At 43.9% G+C, this 26,758-nt stretch overlaps 1 protein-coding gene across 6 annotated transcripts in view; it reads right to left on the reverse strand.

Moving 5' to 3' along the window:
- Positions 1-555: 555 nt before the first annotated feature.
- The window catches only part of ZNF475 (zinc finger protein 475), a 50,296-nt gene continuing 24,093 nt past the window's right edge, over positions 556-26,758 (reverse strand). Inside the window, exons 1-3 of one of the 6 annotated variants that reach the window (XM_004586360.3) lie at positions 22,520-22,669; positions 2,848-3,028; positions 556-724 (exon numbers count right to left, since the gene is read on the reverse strand). In XM_004586360.3, coding sequence (XP_004586417.2) covers positions 573-724; positions 2,848-3,028; positions 22,520-22,552 — 366 coding nt within the window. In that variant the 5' untranslated portion in view covers positions 22,553-22,669 and the 3' untranslated portion in view covers positions 556-572. Of the gene's footprint in view, positions 725-2,847; positions 3,029-9,716; positions 10,021-18,701; positions 18,896-22,519; positions 22,670-26,758 lie in introns of those variants that run through there. The other 5 variants (XM_058677385.1, XM_058677384.1, XM_058677383.1 and 2 more) reach the window with 5 other exon arrangements.

Here is a 26,758-nt window from a genome sequence, read left to right on the forward strand (position 1 = left end):
TTGTAGACAATCCTTTTGTGAATGTCTCTCTTACTCAATTATTATATAAAGAAAGAGAACTTCCCAATTGATAACTCAACTCCTTGGGGTGTGTTGGAATGTTTTGGAAAGCACAGGAGTTGGCGAGAGTTTACCCCTTCCTGGGACCAAGGGGTTGCCTAAAGTTGCCCTCATTCCTGCTGTTCACTGCGTGACTGTACTAATTGTCATGTTCAAAACCTTATTTTGGCAAGTCAAATGGAACTTTAAAAAAAAAAAAGGCTGCCATTGGCTCTGAGATGTCCTTCAGAATAAGATGGCAGCTCTGATGAGAAGCAGTCTACCTGACCAAGTGTGACACAGTTCCCAGCATGTCCACGCATGTGCACACCTAAGCATCCGCCTCACTGTGTAGGGGGCACCCACGTTGGCAGCACCAAGCATGGAGCCAGGCTTCCCAGCTTGGCCAGCCATCAGTCAGCTTCCCTCCTCACCCCATCTCCTCTCTTCAGCCCACTGCGCTCTTTCGCTGTATGACACAGTCTCCCGCAAAGGGACTCATTCCTGAGACGCTGAGCACACAGAGAAGGGCTTTACTTGGCAGCTTTAGGTTTACAAGATCGCTGGTGAACAATCAGTCTGTCTGGCAGGAAGGTACGCCCACAAACATTGCAGGGGACCAGCTGGCTCTGGGCACTTGTCCAAGCCGCTTCTTGTAAGGCATCGAGATCATAGAAACCTTTGGCTGAGAGAGAGAGGGAGAGAGAGAAAAGAAGGAACACAAAGCAATGAATTAGAAAGAGGAGGCAAAGAAAAAGGTGAAATGAATCAGTTTTCATTCTGGAAAACCACATCTACTTTGTATGGAAAATATTTTCAGGAAATACCTGTTGACTAAGGCCTTTAAGCAAATCATATTACTTGTGCCAGAAAGAAAAAAGGAAAGTACTGCTCGAGCTTTCAAGGGCTGAGTCAAGTTAGCTCTGAGCCAGGGGCCCTCAGCTGCTTGGGGTTAGAAACGTGGAGACCAGTTTACAAACTCTGATATGCAGATATGCATTCTTGGCTAATTACGAACATCTTTGCTTGCACATCGTTACCTTGCATTGGCCTTCTTTCAGCTGACTCTAAACACAAGCTTACAACGAGAAAAGAACATGTATTTGTATTTTCCTTTCCTAGAATCCTCCAGTGGAGTTTCTGCCAGTGGAGAGTGAATTTAAGAGGAATTGCATGCTAAGAATTTATCATCTCTTCACGGCTATAAACTCAGAGATTATTTAAGTAATTAAAGTAAAGAAAGCATGTAGAATAGTTAATCTGACAAAAAGAAGCATCCTTAAGAAAACAATGAAGACAGCTGAGAAATGTCTAATCTTTACTGACACAGCATGAGGGAAAAAAGGCATTTGGCTTTATTTTAGAGAAGCAATGTGGGATTTAGCTTCAATAAGCCACACTGAAACAGAAAGACTAGTATGTTAAATTGACTATGGCTCAGAATCGTCCAGTCATTCAAAACAGGCTTTTCATGTATAGCCAGTCATTTAACAGTATTGCTTTGCAAGCAAGAGAGAAACATCAGCTTGAGTGTTTTTAGCCTGTTGAGAAAGGAATAACACTGACAGCTTCATGACTTTACTGGGTTCTCACCCAGATTTGAAAGTTCTAGAGTCACCCTGGAGTCTCAGCTGAAGGCAGCTGATGGTGTCTGCAATGTTTTGACACCTGAGTTTGACATCAGGTCTGGCAGTGAGGTTGCCCACATGACTATCTTCTGCAGTGACTCCCTAAGATGGGCAGAGTCTACCCGGTGCATGGGATGGGACCAGAGGAAAAACCTCAGGGATGTACGGTTATAGAACCAGCAAGGGGTGGCAGAGCCCTGAAGCTGCTGGGGAGTTCCCACCTGCCATCCCTCACCTCTTTAGCCTTTGATAATGATGGTTGAGCAACCTGAAGGGAAGGAAGCAGATCTAGACACCAAATGAGGATTTCTAGGAAAGGACTTCCAGTGAAGAGAACACTCTGTGACTTTCAGCGTACCTTGGAGAACATCACCCCTATGGATACAAAGACACGCCCGAGAAGCTCAGGTGTTTTTTCTGTGTGGATTCAGGGGATCAATCGAGAAAGTGCAAAGAGAATCAGTGAGACTGAGCTTGACTGGCTCATCCTCACAGGCCAGACAAAAGCGTCAGGCTCTGTGCGGAGGCCACCCATGGCAGCCCGGGGCCTTCTGCATGTGGATTGCACCAGGCTTTATAAGTTAATAGCAGTAAAACCTTTAAAAGTCTGAATGATTCCCAGAGATGTCCAGATTTCTGATTGTTTCTCTATTATACAAAGGGATGACCACACTGGAGTCAAAGTCTTCATGATGACACTCACTGAAATGGGGCAGCCGCTGTCTCCTTCAGGACCGCCAGTGCTGTCCCGCTAGTCCCCACCCTCCCACAATGTTACACGTGGGTCAGTGTAGGCAGCTTTGTAACAGGACCAGAGGACCTGGAAACCTTGGGTTTGGTACCCCTCTGCACCATGAACAGCCACATGCATTCCTAGCTAAAACCATGACTGTTGATGTCTCCAGGGGTATTTCAAGCTTCAAGCTCAAGGTCCGTGTTCAAGCATGGCTTAATCATCTTTGGGGAAGAAAAGTAAATTCCAGTAACTCTGTGTCATGCACAGGGACCCTAAAACGACACTTTGCACAGACATTCCAGAACTCTCTGTCCTGTTCAACTGTAGCCAAGACAGTAAATGTTTCTCTTTGAGGTTGTTTGAACAAGTAAGAAAAGAACATCTTTATTCTCACATGTTTGGAAAAAAGGATTTCCCATTGGCATATTTCTTTCTAGAACTTACCAGTAATGGTCCTGACTTCTGGCTTTTTAGGCTCTGATCTCCTTAGCTCTTTAGGCAACAAGTTGTTCTCATTGTGCCACTTTTTCAGACATTGTGGTTCATGGATGGCAATCGACTTTGTTCCATATTCACGACCGCAGATGTAACAAACAACAGTTGGTGGACGCCTTATCATTGTTGGCTGCAAGACAATTAGATTACATTTATACATTCTATCTAAAAATTAGAGCACATTCAAAGCTCACTGACAAATCTATATGACTTTTGACACATTCCCACAGATCTGTGAATCTAACCGCTTTGGCTCTGCTGAGACCACATGTGAATGATTGGGGTGGTGGCAATGATGTGGGCTTGGAAGAAAATGAAAAAGCAATCACTAGAATTGGGCATATTGGTACTGTGGTAAGATGCATTTTCTCACTTCATAAATATCGATTGGCTGTCTTCTGACTATTGTGTCCGTGTTACCCGGCTGGGAGTGTACGAAGATAAATCAGGCAAGAATCTTGCTCTCAACAATGTCCGCCTCAGCACGCTCATATGTCTGAGAAATAAAGCAGGAAGTGTCACCGCAGTTTCTAACAGGCGACAGGATGCCCACCCACATTTCCTCATGTCAACACTGTTTACCTGCAGCTTCTGTACTCCTGTGCCCCACAGGCAGGGCAGCTAATTGATCACAGATGAGAGTCAGTGGGAAAATTCCTGCCTCCTCACCAAGGCTGACACGCACAGCGCGTCCAAAACCCCGTGGAATCGCACCCCAGTTGCTACTTAGGCAACATATAGGATTTATTCTTTTTTGGATGTCTCTTCCCATTCCTCATTTTGGGATAACCCAGGGTTACCTCTCAAGCTATGTAAACTCAAATCCTTCTCTTAGTTTCCCAGTTTCTAGGGGAACTGAATCCAAGGGAGAGTTGAGGATAAAAGTGCAGTAGGGGATTACTGTCTTCACTGTAGATATGTGAAAGTGTTACTATGCTTCCATCTAAAGAGTAAGCGCCCATGGGCTGGCCTGCAGAATCATAACCTTCCAGCCGTTAGAGGCTCACAGTTGAAGGACAATTAGTGAACTAAAAGGACTGTCTACATTTGACAACAAATCAACAACAACAAAAAGCAGAGCTCCCCTTTGCCAATGTTATGTTGAGTACAAGGCCATAGTCATTTGACACAGAGCAAAGGGCAGGGCAGCGAGGTAGGGACCCTTGTAGGGTGCAGATAGTCTATGAGGATCTGTGTGCAGTTTTCCACTCACCCAGCAACAGCAGCTGACAATATAACTCTGGGGAGAGGAAGGTGCAAGGAAATTTATTCAGGCCTGTTCGCATGGAAAGGCAGAGCTGGAGAATTAGGCCTTGCAGTGAGGGCCAGGCAAGAGGGGTCAAATGCTAAAGCAGTGATGAGAAGACTTCCTCTGTGTTGCCAGCATGTAGGATTTAAGGACTTCAATAATGCAATAAGAGAATTGAGGGGAACCCTAGGATCCAGGCCTTATGTTAACTATAGGAAAGGAGCAGATTGCCACTGAACAGCTCCAAACCTAGCCTGTGTTGAACATAACCAAAGCCAAGGCAGAATCCAAAGTAGGATACAGATGGCACAGCCAGAACTACTTTTACTACTAAGCTCTGCACAGTAGATACGACCTGCTTGTTTGTGTGCATATGCAAAAGTTACCTCAGGATCTACTATTCTGTTACAATGTCCAACACTCAATCAAAATGATAGGGCATTCATATTCACATTCACACACATACACATAACACTAAATATAATCAGACGAAGACATGACCTCAATATTTGTACTCCTAGAGCCTACATTATCTACTTTAAAATAACTGCTTTAGTAAGTAGTTGAAATTCATTATTTACAAATAATTGTATAAAATTTATTAAAGGATGAAGAAGAAAACATAGATGTTTGTATGGCTATATGGAAAATTCTGGTTGGGATATAAAAAGCGAAGCTGGAAATTTATTTTTTAAAAGATGGGAAATTCTAAGATTTAAAACATGGTATCAGAGAGAAGCTATCAATATAACATGATTTTCAGCTTAAATTCACATAGAAAGAAAAACAAAAAACTTGAGACATGTCAGGAGAAATTACCCCAACTGTTACACCGAAAGAAAAAGGTCAAGGGGGCTGGGCATGGGCAAAGGCCTGACGTTTAAGTAAGTAGAGCAAAAGGACAAGAAGGAAGGAAGCGGGCAATACACAGAAAAATAAATGGTGGCAGAGAACCCTCTGAAGTAATGAGACAGAATAGGACACCTTCACAATCTCAGAGAAGCCGAAGAAGGACAGACATAAACATCTCAAAGGACAAACCTAATCACGTCACAGAGAAACCGCTAAAAGCCAAGGACCAATTTGCAAACAGAGGAAACAGGACCAGTGCACGCAGCCAGACAATGGAACAATTTCACATAGTTTCTTGTCAACCAAAGAAACGCAGGCCAGGAGATGATGGCCTGACATTTTTCATACATTGGAAGACAGGACAAAAGAGTACCATACATATGCAGAAGTCTGTATTTAGTAAAACTATCCCACAAAAAAGAAAATGAAATAGAGATGCTTTTGGCTAGACAAAAGGTAAAAGAATTTATTCCTGACAGATGTGTTCTATAAAAATGCAATAAGAAGTTGCTGAAAGGAAAAAAAATCACCTACAAACCTGTTTCTACAGAAAGGAACGCGACTATCATAAAAAATTCAAAGTGGCCAACACATCAAAATTCACTTTTCAAGAGCAGTCTTAATTTTTACATGCCAACAGTTTGTCCAAGAATCTTTATATTTTGTGGAAAAAATTTTTTGAGAAATTGGATAATGTGAGTTAAAGATGTATATTTTAGCATGGGCTTAGATGCCTGTGGGATGCCTTTATCCCATATCAGAGTGCCTGGGGTCAAATACCAGCTCTCTTTGTGAGTCAACTTCCTGCTTATGTTCTCCCTTGGAAGTGGCACTTTATGACTCAAACAGTTGGGTCCCTGACACCCATGTGGGAGTTCTGGATGAAGTTCTGGCCATAGCCACAACAGCCATTCAGGGAGTGGATCAGTATACGGAAACCTCTCTCTGTCTTTATATTTCTCTGCCTTTCCAATAAATACATTTTTAAAACTTCAATAAATAAATTTTTAAAACTTAAAAACACATCCATAACTAAAGCTATGTATACTTTGATCTATGTAGAAACTACTAAAGCACAAAAATATATAATCAAAAATAAATATGGAAGATAGAACACTCCAATAAAAGTTTGATGATCTACCCAACCCCTGAAGAAAAGCGAGAAAGAAGAAACAGGTTTAAGAAAGGAAAAAGAAATGGTAAAAGGTGGTAGTGTTGGTAGAAGAAATAACAGAATTAGAACACCCACTTGGTAGACTTCATCCAAATATAGCAATAATTGCTGTAAATATAAATAGATGATAGCACACAACTATATGTTGCTTACAAGAAGCACAGAGTAAGAACGTTAAGACACAATGAGGTTGCAAGTAAAATAATGGAAAAAAAGTAGTTCATGAAAACCCTAAACAAAAGAAAGCTGGTGTGGCTTTGTTAATAAACATGAGCTGCCATTCATGGATTGAAGAAGTTGCTTCATGTCTTGAGGATCAGAGAATGCTTCAAGCTGACAGAACCTGGAGAATGGGTAGAATTCAGACCACAACACCCTCTTAGGAAGTAGCAAGGCCAAGAATCAAGCAAAGAAAGAGAGCAGCTGATTATCCAGCTTGCCTGGGGCTCAGGGCAGCACTGACAACTGGCCCTGCAAAGATCTAGATTTTGTTCTGTAAGTCACAGGAAGCTATGTCAACTCAGCTCTTTGTTACTATAACAAAAAACCTGAGGCCGGCTAACTTTTATTAAAAACAGATGTTTAATTTGGCTCAAAGTCCTGCAAGTTCACAACTGAAGGCGAAGCGGAGCTGTCGCTTGATCTTGGTGGCGGCTTTGCTGCTAGTGGAGTCTCTGGTTGGCTCAGAACACCGTGTAGAACAAGAGACGGGGAGTGTGTGTATCTGTCCCATGTCTCAAAGCTTATAAAGCCACTGGAATTTGAGCACGAGCCCCACCCTAGTTACCTAATTCAGTCTAATGCTTCCCAAAGGTGTTATCTCCAAACAACTGGATTGCTTCTACCATCAGTACAAATACATGAGACTGTGGCGACTAAACTATGTGAATTCCATGGACAAGCCCTATTTAAACAACAGTAGAAACTGCTAAGCAGGGAAGAAAACTAATCAAGCTCCTAGAAAGTTACTCTGGTGGCACAGGGCTAGCAGAGGAGAGCCTGTGAGGATACTTCCAACAGTGAAAATGGAGTCATAAGACTCTCCATGTGCTATGTGGGAGGGATCTTCAGAAATTCATGGAGAAAGGCATATTCTAAAAAAAATAAATAAATAAAAACACAACTGTATATGGATTTCAAAACTTTTTGTAACAAAATAAAGGTATTTTGCAATTCCATTGCGCATGAACCCTTACAAGTAGCCTGGTATGCTTGAGAGCCTGAAAACCTGTGGCTCTGGAGTAAGGAAATCCGGGGTCTAACGATTCCTGGAGGAGAGACATGACCATGAGGACACACGAAACAAGGATACCAGCCAATGTCAGTTATAGTAGCAAGAAAACAGAGAGGTTCAAGCCTGCAGTTGAACAAACAGGGCACAGCGGGGGAAGACTCTCATCCCGGAAACTGAACAGGTTTTTCCAGACAGAAGGGATCACCAAAGGGACAGGGAAAAGGCCTCCAGATTCAGTTACCAGTGACTTTTGTGGGTGCAGCTTCAGTGGGCTCAGAGGGTAAAAACTGAATTGCCTGTAGTTGAAAACGACATCAAGAAAAAGAGGAATATACTTTGAAAAAGCTTACTGAAAAATAAACAGTGTTGAATAAATATTTGATTGGTTGCGATTTGCAAGATAGGAGTGGTCTTAAGCAGAGGTGGGAGAGAGGAAGACCAGCAGAAGAGATGGTATCAAGGGTACCATAGAGAGGTGAGCCTTGCAGGAAGCAGTCAGCAGCGAATGGGTGACGTTGGAGGAGGGCGGTTGCAGGGACAGGAAGAAAGGGCAGACACTGCATGAATGGGTGTGGTACCCTGAGCAGGCAAAGTGATCTTCAGAGAATGAAGCAAGCCAGAATCGGGGCAGCAGAAGAGTGAACAACGCTAGGATGAATGAAGCACCACAGGGCACGTGACAGTGGTTCCATCAGGGAAGAACACTCGGCCCTTAATGGAAAAGACCTAGGGAAGCGGAGCTGCAAGAAATACCAGAGGAATTCAATGACTTTTCAATATGTTCCCCAGTTGCACCATGAGGCATGAAAACAGAAACAAATTAAGCTGATGGTATGGTTTCCTTTGGGGAAATGAAACAGGGTAAAATCTGTGCATTTTACAATCGGCCTGCTCTTAACTAAGACTTTTGGGAGTTGTACCTGAAATGGAGAGAGTGCAGGGCAAAAAAGTCAAAATAAGAAGAAAATGCAGTCCTGAGTCTGGCCTAGGAGCAGTAAAAGCAGATTCTAGATGAATAAATACACAGTGAATGCAAACTAGATGGCAAATGGGGTTACTCCCTGGTGATCCAAGTTTCTATAAAATCATATTTTTTTGAGGTAGAATGTTTTCATTTTATTATTCCACACTAAATCATGCCAATGGATTCGCTACATCTATCAAAATAACTTCATAGTTGTTTATCCATCCTTTTTATTGGCCATGTGGCTGGGTCTGACATCAGAAAAAAAGTGACTTTAAAAATACTTGGGGAATTCAAGACCTAAGAGAAAGTTTAAGGCATAAGCAATAGTCTTCCAGCCAGCCAACACTGTCTTAGGATTTTTTTTTTCACATGCTTATTTACTTGAAAGGATAATTAAATGCAGGCCTTTACAGTTAAAAAGGAGAAGTTACTCTTTTTACTTTGGAAACAGTGAATTTATTAAAATTCCTTACAGAAACGAGGAGCCAAATCCAGTATTTTACCAAGCCAATCAGCAAAACAAATAGCTTGGTTTATAAATGAAGACATCCATGACACACTGTGGGAGTGATTGCTTTGGAAGCCAAGGTTAGAAGAAATACAGGCAGGACATGCACAGAACTCAAAGCACGTGGCAAGAACTGGTACCATAAAAAGGCTAAGATGATCTATAGGATCCTTTCCAACACTTCTTCCACGCTCTGTATTTGTGACTGAACTTCAGCTGACCCCACACCAAACCTCCATCTTCTCAGGTTTGACTGTCTTAACTCCTAAACTACACGTTAGGGAGAGCCAGCAAAGCAGCGCCAGGCCAGGAGAAAACAATATCCCCACGGGTTGAGCACAGATAAGAAATCGCATTTTACTTTTCATGACTTTTGCATTGTGAATCTGGGCCTTCCAGGGAACGCTGAGCGGCTCGCGGTTATTGCCACTACCCCGGCGGCTGTGGTTTCACTTCTCAGCCTCTCTCTAGCAGTTGCAAACAGAAGTGGATGGTTGGAGTTCGGACAGGAGCGGTGGGAGAAGAGACCACAGCCCTGGCAGGATGAGCAGAAGAATGCTGCTTGACTCATGTGCAACCCAGTAGCTGGGAATGTAGCAAGGCAGGGCCGCTCAGGGCTGGCTGGCTGGGGGTTAGATGAGGGCAGGGAGCTCCTTCCCTGTGGGGCCCTAGCTGGGTTCCTCTCACCCACGTGGGAGCCTTGGACTGGGTTCCCAGGGGAGTGAGCTTTGAGTTTTCGAAGTGAAGTAGAGGATGGAAACATTGTCTATTGTCAGTGTGACTCTGGGTCTCTCTCAGATAAATACAAACACTGAAATGCTTATTACTACCTACATTTTGTGGGAGGGCAGGTGAACTGCACTTGTATGAAGAAGTCTGTTAAGTCTCACCACAGTCTTGCTTTTTATCCCTTTAATCCCTGGGAAAGTCCATAGAGGCTGACGATACCGGCAGAGGCACTTAGACACTTTGGGAAAAGCTTTTCCTGTCTGTAGTTCTTGTAACTTGAATCCACTGCCTTCTCATATGTTTTCAATCACTTTCCTGGCCAGTAGTGGAATCATCTTATTGCTCCCCACACAGCATCCTTTTCACTCTGCTCAAGTCTCTTTTCTGTCAGGAACACCACACTTGCATGGTTATTGGCCAGCTCCGTGTCACAGAAAGGAAAGTAGACATTTAGCATATTCTTTTTCTGCTCAGCACAGTTCACCTGCCATCCCTCCAATCCCCTGTACAGTTTAAAACAACTCCAATAGCAACATTAAAGAAAACATGGAAGCTGGTCTGGCGCAAAGCCTTAGGGGAGAAATTGATACAAGATGAGCTGGTGTGGCTCTTTGGAACACCTGCCCTAGATGATCTGTTTCACACAGCTCCAGACATCTCTTGCTGAACTTTCTCTCCTAGCTCAGAATAAAAAGAGATCACAGAAAAACACACAACATAATAGCTAGTAGAACTTATTAAAAAGACAGTATGACCATTAGTTTGAATGAAAAAAAAATATTGCACCTATATTATTGCCTGGATCTTAATGAAAGAGACAGTAAACACTAACATGGAAGTCATTCCTAGTATGTTTATGATCAGAAACATGGTGCATTTGTGTGCTTTTAATATCAGCCCACAATAAATACTAACTGCTAACTTACACCATGAAAAGATGTCTGTTTCAAGATTGATTCACATATTTGAATGACAGAGTTTCAGAGAAAAGGAGAGACAGAAGTCTTCCATCTGCTGGTTGACACCCGAAAGGGCTGCAAAAGCCAGGGCTGGGCCAGACAGAAGTCAGAAGCCAAGGATTGAACCTGGGTCTCCCACTTGGGTGGTGGGTGCCCAAGAACCTGGGCCAGCTTCTGCTACTTTCTCAAGGAGTCAGATTGCAAGTGGAGCAACTGGGACTGAAACTGGCATTCATGTGGGATGCCAGCATTGTAGGTGGTGACTTGACATGCTATGCCCCACATTGCCGCCCTCTGAGGGTCTTTATGGAGATCTTAGGGGAGCACAATTCAGGATCTTGGCTTTTTGGGTATTTGTTTTGAATCAGAAATTAGTGACAAATGTTTGTAGAGAGGCACCTTTGAAAACCTGATACATGCTCCAGTCCCGTTCCCAGACAAGTGTGTGTATACGGGGTCAGATATGTGACCTTCAACTGGCAGGCAGACTCCCAAAAGCTCACCCATTCACCCCAGGATGTGAGCTACTGGCTGGTTAGCCAGAGCAACATTTTTTATTCATGTAGTTTATCCTGTATCAGTTCAGTGCCTCAAAACATAGCAGGCTGAAGCACACAAGAACACAAACGCCCGGCTTCTGGAGTTTGCACTGCTTGGTACTGCGTTCCATAGAACTGTCCCAATTACAACAGTTGTCTTGGCCATGTATTCATGGCTCCTTTTTTGCTCTCTCAAGTATCCTTACTTAGCCAATGAAGTTTACAGTTAGCCTACTTCTGCTGTTCTTCTAAAAAAAATAAAACAAAAGCAAAGACTAAAGCAATAACAGAAACTCAAAATCATACCAGTTGTGACAGAGAAGCATAGCAATAAGAATTCAAACATAGAAGGCAAAATAAGTATAGAAATTATAGTTAACAAAAGTGATCTATTTTGGCAAAAATATCTTAATTGTCAAAATTGACAGGGAAGGAGCTTGCAAAGAATTTAGAGATGCAAATTCCCTGCCTTTCAGTTTAATACATTAAAACAATGTAAAATTAAAATCTGAAGTGAAATATTTGAATTTCTGCAATAAGTGCATATCTTTTTTCTAAGAATAATGAGGTAACAAGAGGAATAGCAATTCCAAATCAAAAGTAAAGAGGTGATTAGAGATTAAAGTCAGTCCCAATGGTAAAGCCAAGTTCAGCCCAACTTTCTGAACCTTCCATGCATAATTCATAAGGAAAAGTCAAAGATTTTGTATGTCATTTATTTCAGTACTGTAATAAACAGAGCTAGAATTATTAGTAATGAAATGGCTTTGTATAGCACAAAATATATATTTTATATATAGCATAAAACATATAAAATGTGACACAGGAAATGTAAACTCACACTGCCCTGTCTGCTGACATGACATTTCCAAAACCCTTGTCACATTCTGGCATTGCTGGTCACAAGTTTTCTCTTTGGTCTTTGCAGGGCCTTCTGAGAGCCTTAGTATATCCTCCATGCAGTGTGTGTTTCATATGCTAATGAGATGCCTGCTCCCAGGGGTCCCTGGGCAGCTGCAGGATGGGGGTTGGCTGGTGGAAAGATCCTGGCTTGAAAACCTCAGTTGGAATTGTCAGCTCCATCTCTTGATCTCCAGGGCACAGTTGGGGGGATTGAGTTAATAACCAATGACCACTGATTACCCAGCCCAAACTAGTAATGGAATCTCCACGAGAGCCCTACCTAAAGAAGGGGTTTGGAGACTTCCAACATGGTGCACACAGGCAGGGAATGGAGGATCAAACCTCCCATATATAGGACCCTGTGTATCCCCACATCTGTTCTGCTTTATAACAAACAGTATAAGCAACTTAGCACTTTGCTTTCCTGACTTTGTGACCCATTTCAACAGAGTATCGAACAGGAAGAGGGTGTCTTGGGACCCATCATTTTTAGTCAGAAGTGGACAGAAGCATGGAGACATCTTGGACCTAGTACTTGTGACTTGGCAGCTGAAATGGGAGGTGGTCATGCAGGATTGAGCCATCTTGCTGTGGAGTCTACACTGACTGTAAAGGATCCATGTCTGAGCTGAGTTAAGTGACAGAATACCCAGGCACCAGAAGAGCTGGAGAACTGATGGCCGATGTGGAAAAACTCACATGTTTGGTGTTAGAAATGAGTAGAAATAATTTGCCTCTTAAATAAAACATGAAAATATCTACACTATTGTAAATTATATGATTCCACCAACACTATTTTATTTTGCTAGTTGTTTATAGTTGAGTATACATACATCAGTTAATGTTTGTATGATGCAACTGAATTGAAATCCTAGAATCTGCTCCAGCATTTAAAAAACATACTGAGAATCAGAATGCAGCATACTTCTGTTTCTACCACTAGATCATCCCAAAACTCAGCTCTTCTAGACACAGAGATGTTTGTTCTGTCTTCCTAGGCTGAATGCATTAGTCCAGAAGTGACCTCACAAATAACTAAGCAGTGCCATATGATCTTAGCCATCGAAGGTCAAGAAGTGGTAGCCAAAACTAATGGATGGGTAGACCAAACCCTCTTTTAGGTCCTGCACTGCCCGTTCTAGCTCTAATAACACAGTACCAGGTAATTTTCAGCCTTCCAACCACCTTAGTTTCCTCTGTACTTGACTGTTTCATGCAAACTTGGACTGACACAATCTCACTAATTTATGTGGTCCTCTACAGTTATAAAGTCTTCCAGTCACCCTGAATTCAACACCATTCTCTGTGCTGCAGGCCACAGTCCTCAACCGTGCTACCTTCATGCCTTTACTCCTCTGCTTCTTACAGCAATAAGCATTTAACTGAGAAGAGCCACCCTTACAACACTGGAAGTGGTAAGGAAATCTGACCTTCACCACTCCTAATTCAGTTGACACAAGTATCAACTACTAATTAAATTTCAAAGCAAAGTTTGTAGAAGCCAAGATAGGGGATGGTATCATGAAGTATGAGAAAGGGGAGTTTTGACCAGAAGCTGAGGCCACGAGTGGTATTTGAAGTAGGTTTGCTGAGGGAGAAAATGAGAGGATTTTGTAAGCAAACTGCTCAACAACATGGGTGTCCTAGAAACTGCAAGTACTATAGTATTCTTGGTTCAAAGCTTTCAAGTACTTAAGAGAAAGACAGGTTAGAGGAAGTGTGTAAGAGGTGGCCAGCGTATTCAACACAGGATCAAAACACTCAAAGATCAAACCTTGAGAGCATGATCAGATTTTGGCATCTTTTTCTGCGTGCCTTTCCACAACCTCTTGTCACCTTGGTCCTGATACTGTAACCTCCCATGATTCAAGGCTGGTCACGCATCAGGAATGGAGAGGAGATTGAACTGGGACAAAGGATATGCTATACCAAAAGGACTGCATTTGCCTAGTCAAGGAATTGTTGAAGGCATGAGTGCAGGATGAGGATTGAATGCCATGAGGCAATCTATAATTTTTATGCAATAAACCTCCTTGAGTTTTCCATACTGGAGAAATGCAAACTAGCTTTGCTTGCATTACCACAGACAGCACTCTCAAGTTACAAAGCAGAGCACGAATGCAACTAGCAACGGCCATGGAAAGATCAACAAAATGCAATAAAATGACTTCATGGATTGTGACTTGTGAGCAGTAAACATATATTCAAAATAAGATGTTCAGCTGAAAAGAAGTAACTGCTAGCTATCACAACATCTTGCAGATAGGCAAAAAGTCACAAGCAGCCAGCTGGCACAACAGCTGTACAAACTGCAAAACACAGGTACCTGTAAAGTGCTGGAGCCAACAGCGTGCTGAACAGGTAGGAATCAGGGGTGCTTAACTTTGTAAAAACTTAACCAGACGGAGACAATAGGTGACATCAGGAAGACTGTAACCCTGTAGTACTCAGCCAATGAGGAACAGAGGAGGGACGAAGGGACCTGCCTGCTAGGGAATGTCCTGAGTGTGCTGCTTAGCAAACATCGGATACTGCAAGACTACGAGCAAAGCCTCACCTTCGCCGCACTTCCTGAGTCCCAGTCCATTCTCCGAGTGGACATGTGAGAATATTTCTCACTTTACTCAGCAGTTAAAAAAAAGAATTAACAGTATTTAAATCAACATGGATGAGACCCAGAATCATTTCGCTGAAAGAAGCCAAAGGACAGCATAGACTGCATGAGTCCACTTACATAAAATTGAAACTGCTCAGTAGTGAGTCAAAACCAAATCTGAAGGTAGAAGGCAAACTGAAGAAACGAGGGTGTAATGAAACTATTCCATATTTTGATTATGCTGGTAATAGCCTAAAAAACCCATCCAAAGTCGTTGAATTGCACCTTTAATAGGTGCCATGGATTTTAAACAATTTCTCAAAAAAAAAAAAAAATCTGATCAATCAGCATTCCTGCAGGCAGAGCTCAGTAAGGTATGTTCACTTTGCTAGGCTCAGGCAGTGCACATTGTTGAATGAAATCCAGATAATGCACTTTGGAGTGGATTTTTGTCAAGAATTAGGAAGAATTCTCTATAGGGAGAGGTTAGGGAGGGAGAGAGAATCTTCCACATGTGGGTTCCACTCCCCAAACGTTTTCATGCTTTCAACAGAGAGGGTTGCGCTTGGCTAAATCAAGGAGCCACGAACTCCATCTGGTCTCCAAGGAGGGTGGCAGGAACCACTTGAGCCATTCCCTGCTGCCTGCCTGGTTGTTCATTACAGGAAGCTGGATTTGGAAGTCGAACTGGGACCTGAACCCAGTCTCTGCAGTATGGGATGTGGGCACTGCCAGTAACATTATAATTGATGCATTCAGTGCCTGCCACAGGAATATTTTTTTTAATCTGGATTCCAAACCTTTCCATGGATTTCCCTAGAATTTCTCAGTTCAATAAAACAAGATGAAACGAAACACACAACTGCATATAAATGGGGCGGGGGAGATTAGAGATCATTAGGAAATGCATTATTGAGAGTTGGGTTATTTAGGACATTGATACTCATTTTCCCCAGAGTACATGCATTAGAAAGAAACCCTCTTCATGGAATTCCATCAAATCCAGTCCAATTGCAGACTCCCGGGACCTGGGCTCTGCCACTGGAGCTGAGGGACACAGAAGCAGGTCTCTCCCCGGGTCTGTTCCATGGGCCTTCTGTTAGTGTGAACTTTAGTGGCTACCCTTCATCTCCCAGTGTGGAAACTCTATTGGCATCTCAGGGGCTGTGCATGTGTGCACAGAAGAGGTTCAAGGTCAATGCTTAGCTTGGATATGGTCCATGTGCTGGGAGCTTGCACCTGGAACCTTGAAGCTTGGGTCCCTGAGCCACTACCCTGAGACAGGATTGTCACAGAGAGGGAGTTAGTTGTCCTTGCCACTGTCGTTGTAGAAAACCTCTAGTCCAACGCCTGACTCTCCCTGCTTCCTGACACCACATGGTCTGCTGTCATTGTGACACCAGCTCCACAGAGCTGTGGCTGGAGGCCCAATAGATGGGGTCATTAGACCTTGCACATTGAGCCTCTAAGGCGGGGTGCCAAGTAAGGTTCTTTATTCATGCCCACACTAAGCTAATTGTGTTGTAGTGATGAGAAACTGAGGTGGGCCAGTTGCTAACTTGGACTGGTTTCATGATGTAGACATCCCCCCTTCCCTTCACGTTGTCCTATTGATCTTGCTCTTGTCTGCCCTGGGGCCCACAGCTGTTCTCCAGGGCCTTTTCGCTCAGGAAGAAAGAGTTGAGAACTCTGACTATAGAACATCACTGTACAGTTAGCCTTCTGCTACCAGGGACCAGAGGGAGCTTCCCACATCCCACAGGCCCATAGTGGAAGGCAGCAGTTTGCTGGATTTGTTGCTTGTCCTTGAAGCAGCTGGCTCCCCATTAATCGAATTAAGCCTAATTTAATTACATGCTTCTTAGTTCAATTCATTTATGTTTAATTAGATGCCCACAGCAGCTCTGGACCAGGTCAGGGCCATAGCCAGGAACCAGGAGTGTGATCTGGGTCTCCCAGGAATGTGGCTGGGACCCAAGTGCTCCAGGTGTCACTGTTGCCTCGCATGTTGGATTGGCAGGGAGCAGCAGACAAGGACGCGGAACGGGGCACCAGGGCTGTTACTCTGATGTGCAACATGGGCATCTTAATTGCTAGGCTAGATGCTTGCTCCAGTTTATCCATTTTGATAATTTCAGTTGGGCTGTGACAAAGCTGCCCTGTTGAAGTGCAAAGGCCTCTTTTGTTATTGCATATGCAAATCAAATACCTGGCCCCTTCCTTCAAGGAGCATTCTTCGTACACTACCTAGGAATATGTACAGGTTTTAATGCAGAAAATTGAACGGTGTTTTTTGTTGAGGGGAGGCAGGTTGGTTTTTTTTTTTTTTTTTTGCATTTCTGCATGCTGCATGCCAATGGAGGTCATTACTAACCTAAGAATCAAAGAGAATTCAGGAACCCAGAGGTCAGGCAGCCATCTCAACGGGAAACAGCCCCTCAGCCAGAACTGTGACCTGGAGCAAACAAGGATGACAGCTCTACCTTCAGGCACAGTGGATGTAGTCAGGCACAGCTTAAAATGTGTGAAAGTAGGGCCCTGCGGCGTGGCCTAGTGGCTAAAGTCCTCGCCTTGAAAGCACCGGGATCCCATATGGGCGCCGGTTCTAATCCCGGCAGCTCCACTTCCCATCCAGCTCCCTGCTTGTGGCCTGGGAAAGCAGTTGAGGACGACCCAATGCATTGGGACACTGCACCCGCGTGGGAGACGTGGAAGAGGTTCCAGGTTCCCAGCTTCGGATCGGCACGCATCGGCCCGTTGCGGCTCACTTGGGGAGTGAATCATCGGACGGAAGATCTTCCTCTCTGTTTCTCCTCCTCTGTGTATATCTGGCTGTAATAAAATGAATAAATCTTTAAAAAAAAAAAACGTGTGAAAGTAAGAAATGGTGACCTTGGAGGCCAGCGTCGTGGTGCAGTAGGGTTAGTGGTCACTTAGATTATCCGCATCCCCTGTGAGTGCCAGTTTGAATTCTGGCTGATTCACTTCTGATCCGGCTCCCTGCCGATGAGTGTCGGAGGGCAACAGATACTGGTCCAAGTGCTTGGGCCACTGGCCATGCAAGAGTTCTTGGTTCTTGGCTTAGTCTTGGCCTAGTGCCAGTTGCTGAGAAGTGAACCAGCAAGTGGAAGATCTCTTTTCTCTCTTTTTCTCTCTCTGTCTCTCCTTTTTTTGTGGTCACTCTGTCTTTCAAATAAGCAGATAAGCAAATACATAGATCTTAATAAAAACAGTGACCATGGGAGACACAGACAGGACAATTTTTACCTATCTTATAACTGGACCTGCAGCTGACCCTGAAAAGCTGTCTCTTACATGGGCATGACTGGAGCCCAGCACAGTAGGTCCCGTCTATCAACATCTGGGATTCGGACCAATGATAACGCAATCACTTTGTGTACAGAAACCGGAGATGCCCACTGCAAATGCAGCTGAGACCAACAGCGCAGAGACCCCCACTGAGTGGAAATGCACCCCAAGGAAAAGCTGTAGGTGTTGCAGCTGCAACTCATGGGTGGCTGCTCAGGAAATGTTTATTTCCGGTGGGTACTGTGCCAGGTGCTGTGCCATGGACAGACCCTGGGGGTAGCTCACTCAGTGGCAGTGCACCTGGTGGACTAACCGCCTTTACTGGGGGACTCTGTTCCCTCCAAGCTCTGGCCCTGCGAGACAGATCAGCATGCACAGAACCTCTTCCACGTGCAGACTTCTGTGGGCTTGGCCTCCAGGTATCTGTCTCACACAATGAGAGTCTCCCCCAGGGGCTGCAGGTGGTCGCAGGTGGATGGGTACAGTGACCCATGCTCCAGCCTGGGAAGTGTGAGCCCTGATCTGTCCCCTATCTGTCACAGCAGAGATCTGATTCATATCTCAGTTCTAAGGGGGCTCAAACTTCATGTGCCAATGGCTAGCAAGGGTTCTGTCATCCATCTAGTGACTCCATGTCACCACGCTCTGCTGTGCAACCAGTGCTTTTCAGGCTAATGGCAAAGACTCGATGGGATTGAAGACCTTGGCAGATGGTAGAGGTGATCTTCTAGAGAAAACGCAGGGCATGCAGTGACGCGTCAGACACACCACACTGAACACTCACACTCACTCTGAATTGAAGCAGGTGGCCACTCTGACACAACTGGAGGAGAGCTCAGAGTCCATCTTTAGCCTGAGGTCCCTGAGGCTTACTTCCTTGAGCACATGTGCACAGTGGCCAGGAGGGAGCCCTGGGCTGTTTACTTCCTGAACCAGTTTTGCTTTCAAACTCCCAGCAGGGCTCCCGGACTGTTACAACAAAGTGCATCTTGGCAGCATCTGAGGGGACTCTGTGACGGTGCAGCTGTTTGAATGGGGGTCATTCTGTCAGTGAGTGTTATTGCTTCTGAATAACAAAATTACACAGTAAGGATCTAGGCCCTAGCTGCTGTTGTAGGTTTTCCACACGTCTGATCTCTTCCATTGGGCTAAACGATGCAGGTGTCTGGGTGAGTGCTCCATGTGCAGGTGAGTCATGGTAAAGGGGTGGGCATAGCCCAGAATGCAAATGCCTGGGTGGTACAACAGGCAAAATGAAGAGAATAGCTTCTTTACAAAACCTTTAATGCTGCAATATTCAAGGATACCTGACCAGGGAGCATTGTACTTAACCGTAACTAGCACCTAAGTAGGTCCTGTTATTTATTCTTATAATAACTTTCTGGGCAAAACTCAACATCCCCATTCCACAAGCCAGGAAACCAAGGTCCACGTTGGTTAAGTGGAAAAATCTGCTTTTTACTGCAGGCAGTGGGTCCTCTGGCCCGGCTTTACACCACACTGCCACTGTGGACGGTAACAGTGGAGTTTAGGAGGCACTCTCCTGGGCTGGGTTGAGAAAAGGCTATTTAGAACTTAGAAACAAGATTATCAGGGTTAGTGTGGGGCCACGCTGTATCCTCCACCCCCAGAGAATCAGGCAGTGGCTAGGGCTTGGGAAAAGAGGGGAAAGACTCTCTCTGCCCCCCTACCTACCTCATGAATTCATTCCTTTGGATTATACGCTGCCCCTTCCCCTGAACCCCAGCTGGGATGCAAACAGTGCCATGGGAGACACGTTTTTGGAAGGAGTGTATGGGAGTCTTCTAGTGCCCTTGCAACCGTAGCAAGGTGTGGAAGCGAAGAGCTGGGGGTGGGGGAGGCAGAAGGTTCTTAAAAAAAAAAAGGAGGGCAGGACACAAGGCCAGACCACGCAGACTCATTCGCTGTGTCAGAATGTTGCCTTCAGCCATTTGAAGCAAGCTTCCCTCCAGCGGAATCTCCTCCCACCGGTACATCCCACAGGTGCAGGGTAGCATTCAGGACTAGCTGTGGAATCGTAAACTTTGGTCATCACAGAGTTGGATCATCTAGAAGCCATCAGTGTTTCACATTGGCTTCTGGTGTTCTCAAATGATCCTACCCAGATGTCACATCTGGAAGGATCATTGGTTGAAATTAAATTGTTTTTGGAAATCACTGGATGCCACATAAAAGAATTTTCCAATCCAGCCCTGTCTACTGGCCAACTATAAGAGAGTCTATTACCTATGATTTAGAGTTTTATTTTGATACCTCAATCAGAGACTTGCCTATCATCATTTGGAAATTCTATTACTATTGAAGCATCTTCTGTACCTCCCTGGAAGAAAACGATTGATGATTCCAGTGACAGATAAGATCATTATTGTAGTTATTCAAGTATTTATCATGACCCACAATACAGAAAAATATAGATCAAAGAACTAATTCAAATTTGAGTCTGTGTTCGTGAAAGTATTACGGTTTCTTAGCAGAAGATTATTTCTTCTCTTTTCACATTGAGATAATTTTTTCCTGAAACCTTTTGGAGACTTTCAGTGGGAGGTACTGATCGAATATCTTGTGGGGTAGGAACTTGGCACAGAGGTAAAGACCCTACTTGGGCCACCTGCATCCCATTTTGGAGTGCCAAGACTTCAGTCACAATTCCACTGCATATTCCTGCTAACGCAGATCCTCCCTGAACCCACTGGGGGAAGCTCTGCCTGCTCTGGACCAGCTCAGTTCTGGCCATTGCAGTCATTTGGGGCAGGGGTGGGGTGTGAACCCTCTCTCTATCCTTCTCTCTCTCTCTCTCTCTAACTCTTTCAAGTAAAAAACAGTTAAATAAACCTCATTTTTTTTAAAAAAAAAAAAAAAAAGACCTTTATCTGTTTTCACCTCTATAACAGAAAGTTATCCTGGGAATTGAAAGCTCTTTGGAAACATTAAAGATGGGACCAGAGTCCCAGAGCAGGTCCACTGGAAATTGATGCAGTTCTTGGATTAGTTAGGCCCTTCTTCAATCTGTAGCACATTTCTTTATATATCAGATAAGCTCACAGAGGCAAGCAGAAGAGACAAGTAGTGCAAAGAGGAGTATTGTGATGCAGTATGAAGCAAGGCAAGAGATGGGTTCCCAAGGAAAACTGTTACCCCACTGAACTAGAGCCCTGCGTAGCACAGTAGGATTCTGTTTGTGGAACAGTCACCTCCATTTCAGTAAGGACCTCTCCTAGTCATGTTGCATTGCCGCTGGTAGAGTTCTAAGGGTGTGTGGAAGGGCTGGCGCAGTGGCATAGCAAAATATTCTGCCTGAAAGCACTGGCATGCCAAATGGGCACTGGTTTGTGTGCCAGCTGTTCCATTTCTGGCTCAGCTCCCTGCTTAAGGCTTGGGAAAGCAGTGGAGGATGACTCAAGCCCTTGGGCACCTGCACCTATGTGGGAGACCCGGAGGAGCCCCTAGGCTCCAGATCAGCTCAGCCCCGACCATTGCAGCCATTTGGGGAGTGAACCAGTAGATGAAAGTCCTCCTTCTATTTCTCCTTCTTTCTCTATAAAATCTTCTTTCCAAATAAAAATAAACCTAGCTTTTTTAAAAAGCAAGTTTGAGGAGAGTTTTAGTTGTTGATCTTGGGATTTGAATTTTTTTTCTTTTTTTTTTTTCAAATCTTCCATCCGTTGACTCACTCCCCAAGTGACTTCAATGGCCAGTGCTGCGCCAATCCGAAGCCAGGAGCCTGGAGCCTCTTCCGGGTTTCCACGTGGGTGCAGGGTCCCAAGGCCCTGGGCCAACCTCGATTGCTTTCCCAGGCCACAAGCAGGGAGCTGGATGGGAAGCAGGGTCACCAGGATTAGAACCAGCGCTCATATGGGATTCCGGTGCATGAAAGGCAAGGACTTGAACCATTAGGTTACTGCACTGGGCCCAGGATTTGAATTTCTAAAAACCATGGATATCTACCCATCAGTTACACATTTACTAAGCACCATCACTGGGGAGAGTGTGTGTGTGTGTGTGTGTGTGTGGGCGTGCTTGTGTTTGGAAGCAGGGAGATGGAGAGAAGCAGCCTTATGAAGGAGAAGCAGGCTTCTGAAGCCTATGAAATCATTTAATCAGGATTATCTTTTCTGAGTACAGCCCTGTTCCAAATTCCTCTTAGTTTAGACTTGAGTAATACGTGAATGTATTATACAGGGTCCTCTCCTCTCAAAGAAGTTGTAAATGTTATTCTGAAAAAACAAAATAAAACAACAAACAAACAAACAAACAGAAAAATAAAGGCATGAAGGAGAGCCTTAGGACAAAGATGACTTATTTTTACTTTGGGACTCAAGTTCTAAGAGAGGCGGCCATCTCTCATTGTCTCTCTTTCCACTGATAGGTGACAGATACACTGAGGCTGAAGTTTTAAAAATCTTTTTGGTTAGGCCAACACTTGTACAGATGAATATTATCCTTCTCATTTTTGTAAGAGGAAATTATTTACCAATGACTCTACCTTCATCGCCCACATACTCCACCCATGGAACACATACGCACAGATTCTTCGGGGTTGGCTTCTGGCACCAACAGTGTAGAAGAGGAAGGATCCTTTACCTTATTGTTGTGCCTTGGACACCTGAGAGCCATGGGATCCTAGACAGCTGCCATGATATGTGGGATGGTTGGCCCCAAGGAAGGTGAAGAAATGGCCCAGGGCAGTGGGCATCATCTGTCCAGCTGCCAGCATCAACAGAGGGCAGTTTGTGAGGTCAATGATGGTTTTCATGACATCAGCGCAGCTGGCGTCTGAGGAGGGTGGTGGATGGCAGAGGGTAGGGAGAGGATCACACAATTGCATGGCAGGCCAGGAAGCCAAGAGAGATAGACAGGGACCATGAGGCTCTCCTTGGGAAGCCCCTGTGGTCAGATCACAGTGTGCCGTACCAAAAATCTAACCCATTTTAATCACTTTTCAAAGTCTCACTTTCAAACGCTATCATTGGGTAATTCTCTGGGGATCAGGCCTATAACCCATGGGCCTTGGTGGATTCCAGGTTATCACTCAAAACTAACAACCTCCAAAATCATCCAAGTAATTCTGGTGTTTGGGGATCCCAGACGCTTGACTACAAACACTACATCTAAAAGAAGACAAGAAGAGACAAAGGACTAAGAAATTTCTTTTAAAAATCACCTTTTTCTATGTAAACTCTGCTGTTTCTTGCCTGATATTTCATCAGGAAATGTAACATAAGCTAAGTTGCAGCTTGTATGCCTTCCCACTCCTAATGGGCAACCTGGCCTCCATCCATAGTCAACATTCTCCTGAAACTAAGCATTGTCCTACCTGTCCAAGGCCTCCAAGATCCTGCTGCTTGCTGCTATTTGTGATTTTGTGCTCTGCCTGACTCTTCTTCATGCTTACACAGCCTCCTTCTCTGCACTGCCTCACTAAATGTTTAGCCTAGGCATTCAAATAAAGTCTAGAAGCTCCCATATTTTAGAGGAATCCCTGTTGGCCTGATGTCTCCATTGCTAACCTATCCACTCTTTCTTTCCTAGTCTTAAAGTCAAACTTCTCAAAACACATCCTATATTATTGCCCATACACTTTATATCCCCACTGCTACACTTGAATGTGTTCTTTCCAAGGTTAGCAATTAAGTCTTCTTCATTGCCCAGTCAAGTAGGTATGTCCTGATTTTTACTCCTTTTTAAAACTTTTTTTTCCCACTTGAAAGGCAGTCACAGAGAGAGATGGAGCAGTCTAGAGATACAGAGAGATCTTTAATCTTCTGGTTCAAATGGCTACAACCTCTGAGGCTGGGCCAAGCTAAAGCCAGGAGCCAGAAATTCCATCCAGGTCTCCCAGGTGGATGGTCCATCATATCTGTTGCTTTTCCAGGCGCATAAGTGGAGAGCTGGGTTGGGAATGAAAATCCAAGCTGTGCTCACAGTGGCTTAACCTTCTGTCCCACAACACGAGCCCCAAGTTTGATCCTCATTCTGTTCAGTCTTCTAGTTCTCCTCACACTAAATTCTGATGTTGCCTCTGATCTTGGCATCATGATCTCACACTCTCCAGGCCTTCTTTCCCAAGTTTCAAGCTCCGCCGTTAGCTCCTCTACAAGTACCTACATGTTCTAATACCTTAGGGCTCAGCAGTGGGTCTGTTGTCCTAATAACCCAGTACTCAACCTGATTAATCATATATTAATACCACAAGTGCAAATCCCATTTCACTCCTCTCTTTCAAATTCCATGCCCCCATAGGCCACCTAACTTACTTGAATATCTCATGAAATACCACGTTATGAATGTCCTATGTTTGGAATGAAATTATTGATCGAAACTCCAAAAGTTCTCTTTCCTCAAGTCTTTTCCATCTTAAAAAAAAAACTGCACAATCAAGCCAAAACCCTTGAAGTCATCCTCCACCCCTTCTCTACCTCTCCAAGTCCTAACAGCCATCCTTAACCTCTCCTTTACTCCTCTGAGTCCCAAGGAGTCTTTCTTGACACTTCTTGACCCCTCCAAGTCCCAGAAGCACCACAATCTGCTCCTTGAGCCTTTTCTCCATCTCTGCTTCCAGTGTTCAGGCCAAGTGCTCTATCCTCACCTGGGTTCCCATCAAACCTCCAAGGCCCCTGTGTCCCTGTGTCGCCTCTACACTTCCAGTTTGTGAGCCAGTGCCGGTGCTCACCGGCTCTGGCCACAGGTGGGCTTTGTCAGTTTCAACATCAGATCTTTTTTACCTCAGGGCTTTCACATCCGCCACCCCTGGCCTGCAAGCTCCACCTCCTGCCTCCCTTCCTGCTTGTCCTCACTCTTTGGGTGATGCTTACACACCTTTCCTGTCTCAGCTGAACTGTACTCCGCCTGAGATTTTTGTTAACCAAGATCCCAAATGTCTACCTGCACCATTTGACATTCTCCAGTCATAGTTGGATACTACATGTATTATTTTCTTTTCATAAAATTTCCTCCCTCAGGCTAAAGTTTCCATGAGGTCAAGAGCCAATGTCCATTTATTTTTGATTACTTATTTAACACCCAGTTCAATGCCTAACAATAAATATTAGTGAGTTAAAAAAATAAAACTTCTTGCCTCTTTGTTCTAACACAACCAGCTTGGCAAGGTCATCTAATGGTGACCTCAAAAAGTCACTATGATTCTTTGAAATTAGGCAGATTTGGCTTTGTTATACCCTTGGAAACCCAATGTATGATCCTGGGAAAATTGCTTAACCTCAATCTCTCTACTTGGTAAATATGGAAAATATCTATCTTATACTAACATGATGAACATTAAAATGAGAATATATATGTAATGCGCTATGGTTTAAATGACAGTGTGTCAGCCAAAATCATGCTGAAATTTAATGCAAATGCAATAAACAGTATTAACAAGTGTGGTGTTTGTGGGATGGTGACGTTATGAGAATGGGTTAGTTCCCCTACAGGAAGGCTGAAAGGAGTACTCTCTTGTGTCTCAGTCTCACTGTTGTGTGGGGACACAGCTGCTCTCCTCCCAGGGAGGCGGTGACAGGTGCCATCTGAGGAGGAGAAAGCCGCTGTCACCAGGCACCAATCCTACAACTGCCCTGGACTTGGAGTTCTCAACCTACTGGAGCACGAGAAATACATGCTGCAGCCTAAAGACAATGGCACTCGGTAGAAGCTATGCTCTTTTTTTCCTCATGCCTCCTTTGAGCCCCAGAGTAATCATACCCAAGAGATAAACAAAATTTGAAAATGCGGAAAAACATCGTGCCCTTTGGAGTTTTCCTGATTGTGAGCTATCCTCCTACTAGGAGGTTTGCCTTGAAACTATGAGGCTTTTCGCTGGGTGGGTCACAAAGATTAGTTACTCCTCACCACGGTGTTGAGGATTTTCCTGCACACCCCCCCCCAAAAAAAAAATGTTCTGCACCTAAAATGTTGACATATATCTTGTTAGAGTTACAAGCCAGTCTGGATTATCCTAAAATCTGCCAAGATCAGCAAAATTTTACTTCAACACAACAACTGGCTAAATACTAAGATGAAATGGACACGAAACAGCTGAATGGTGCCTTATGGCCATTTTAAGGTATAGAGCAGCCGGTCCTGTATATGAACTAAAATTGAAATGTCAATGAGCTAATCATAGGTTGTGGCTAGGACTTGTTTTCCTTTTTTTTTTTTCTTTTTAATACACTGGTTACTCAAAACCATGTCAATTCCATAACATTGCAAATTGCTGTTGATGTTACATTGGGACTCTTAATTGACTGTGATGATATTCTGCCAGCTCAAACTTCAGACCAGAAAAGGTCTCTCCAAGAAACTGTTCAACCCATCTGGACAATAAGTAGCTGGACTCTATGCTTGGTATATGTTTGCAATGAAAGAATCTTGATTGAATTTGAACTGTAATACTGCATCAAGGTGGAGGAATCCACCGGGGGGAGGGGAGGGAGAGGGATGGGGGGATTCCCAGAGCCTATGAAACTGTCACATAATGCAAAATAATTAACAACAACAACAAAAAAAATCCAAAAAAAAAAAAACAATTTGAAATAATAACATAAAAAAAAAAGATATTTTGGATGATGTAAAAAAGAGAATCACCTTTTAATGGGAATTTTGAAAATATTTTCTTTGTTCTAATAAAGTAATATTTTCACTAAGAAAATTAAAAAAAAAAAAAAGAAACTATGAGGCTTTGAATCAAACAGCTTTGACCCAAATCCATATCGATAGCGTCAATGACTGGGGTTTGTATTAAAAGGACGCCTTTCCAGCTGTGATTAGGAACAACAAAGTACACAGATACACTTGACAGGCGATATTATTTTAAAACACCAGGGG

The sequence above is a fragment of the Ochotona princeps genome, chromosome 19 (genome assembly GCF_030435755.1).
Source record: "Ochotona princeps isolate mOchPri1 chromosome 19, mOchPri1.hap1, whole genome shotgun sequence".
Classification (NCBI taxonomy): Eukaryota; Metazoa; Chordata; class Mammalia; order Lagomorpha; family Ochotonidae; genus Ochotona; species Ochotona princeps.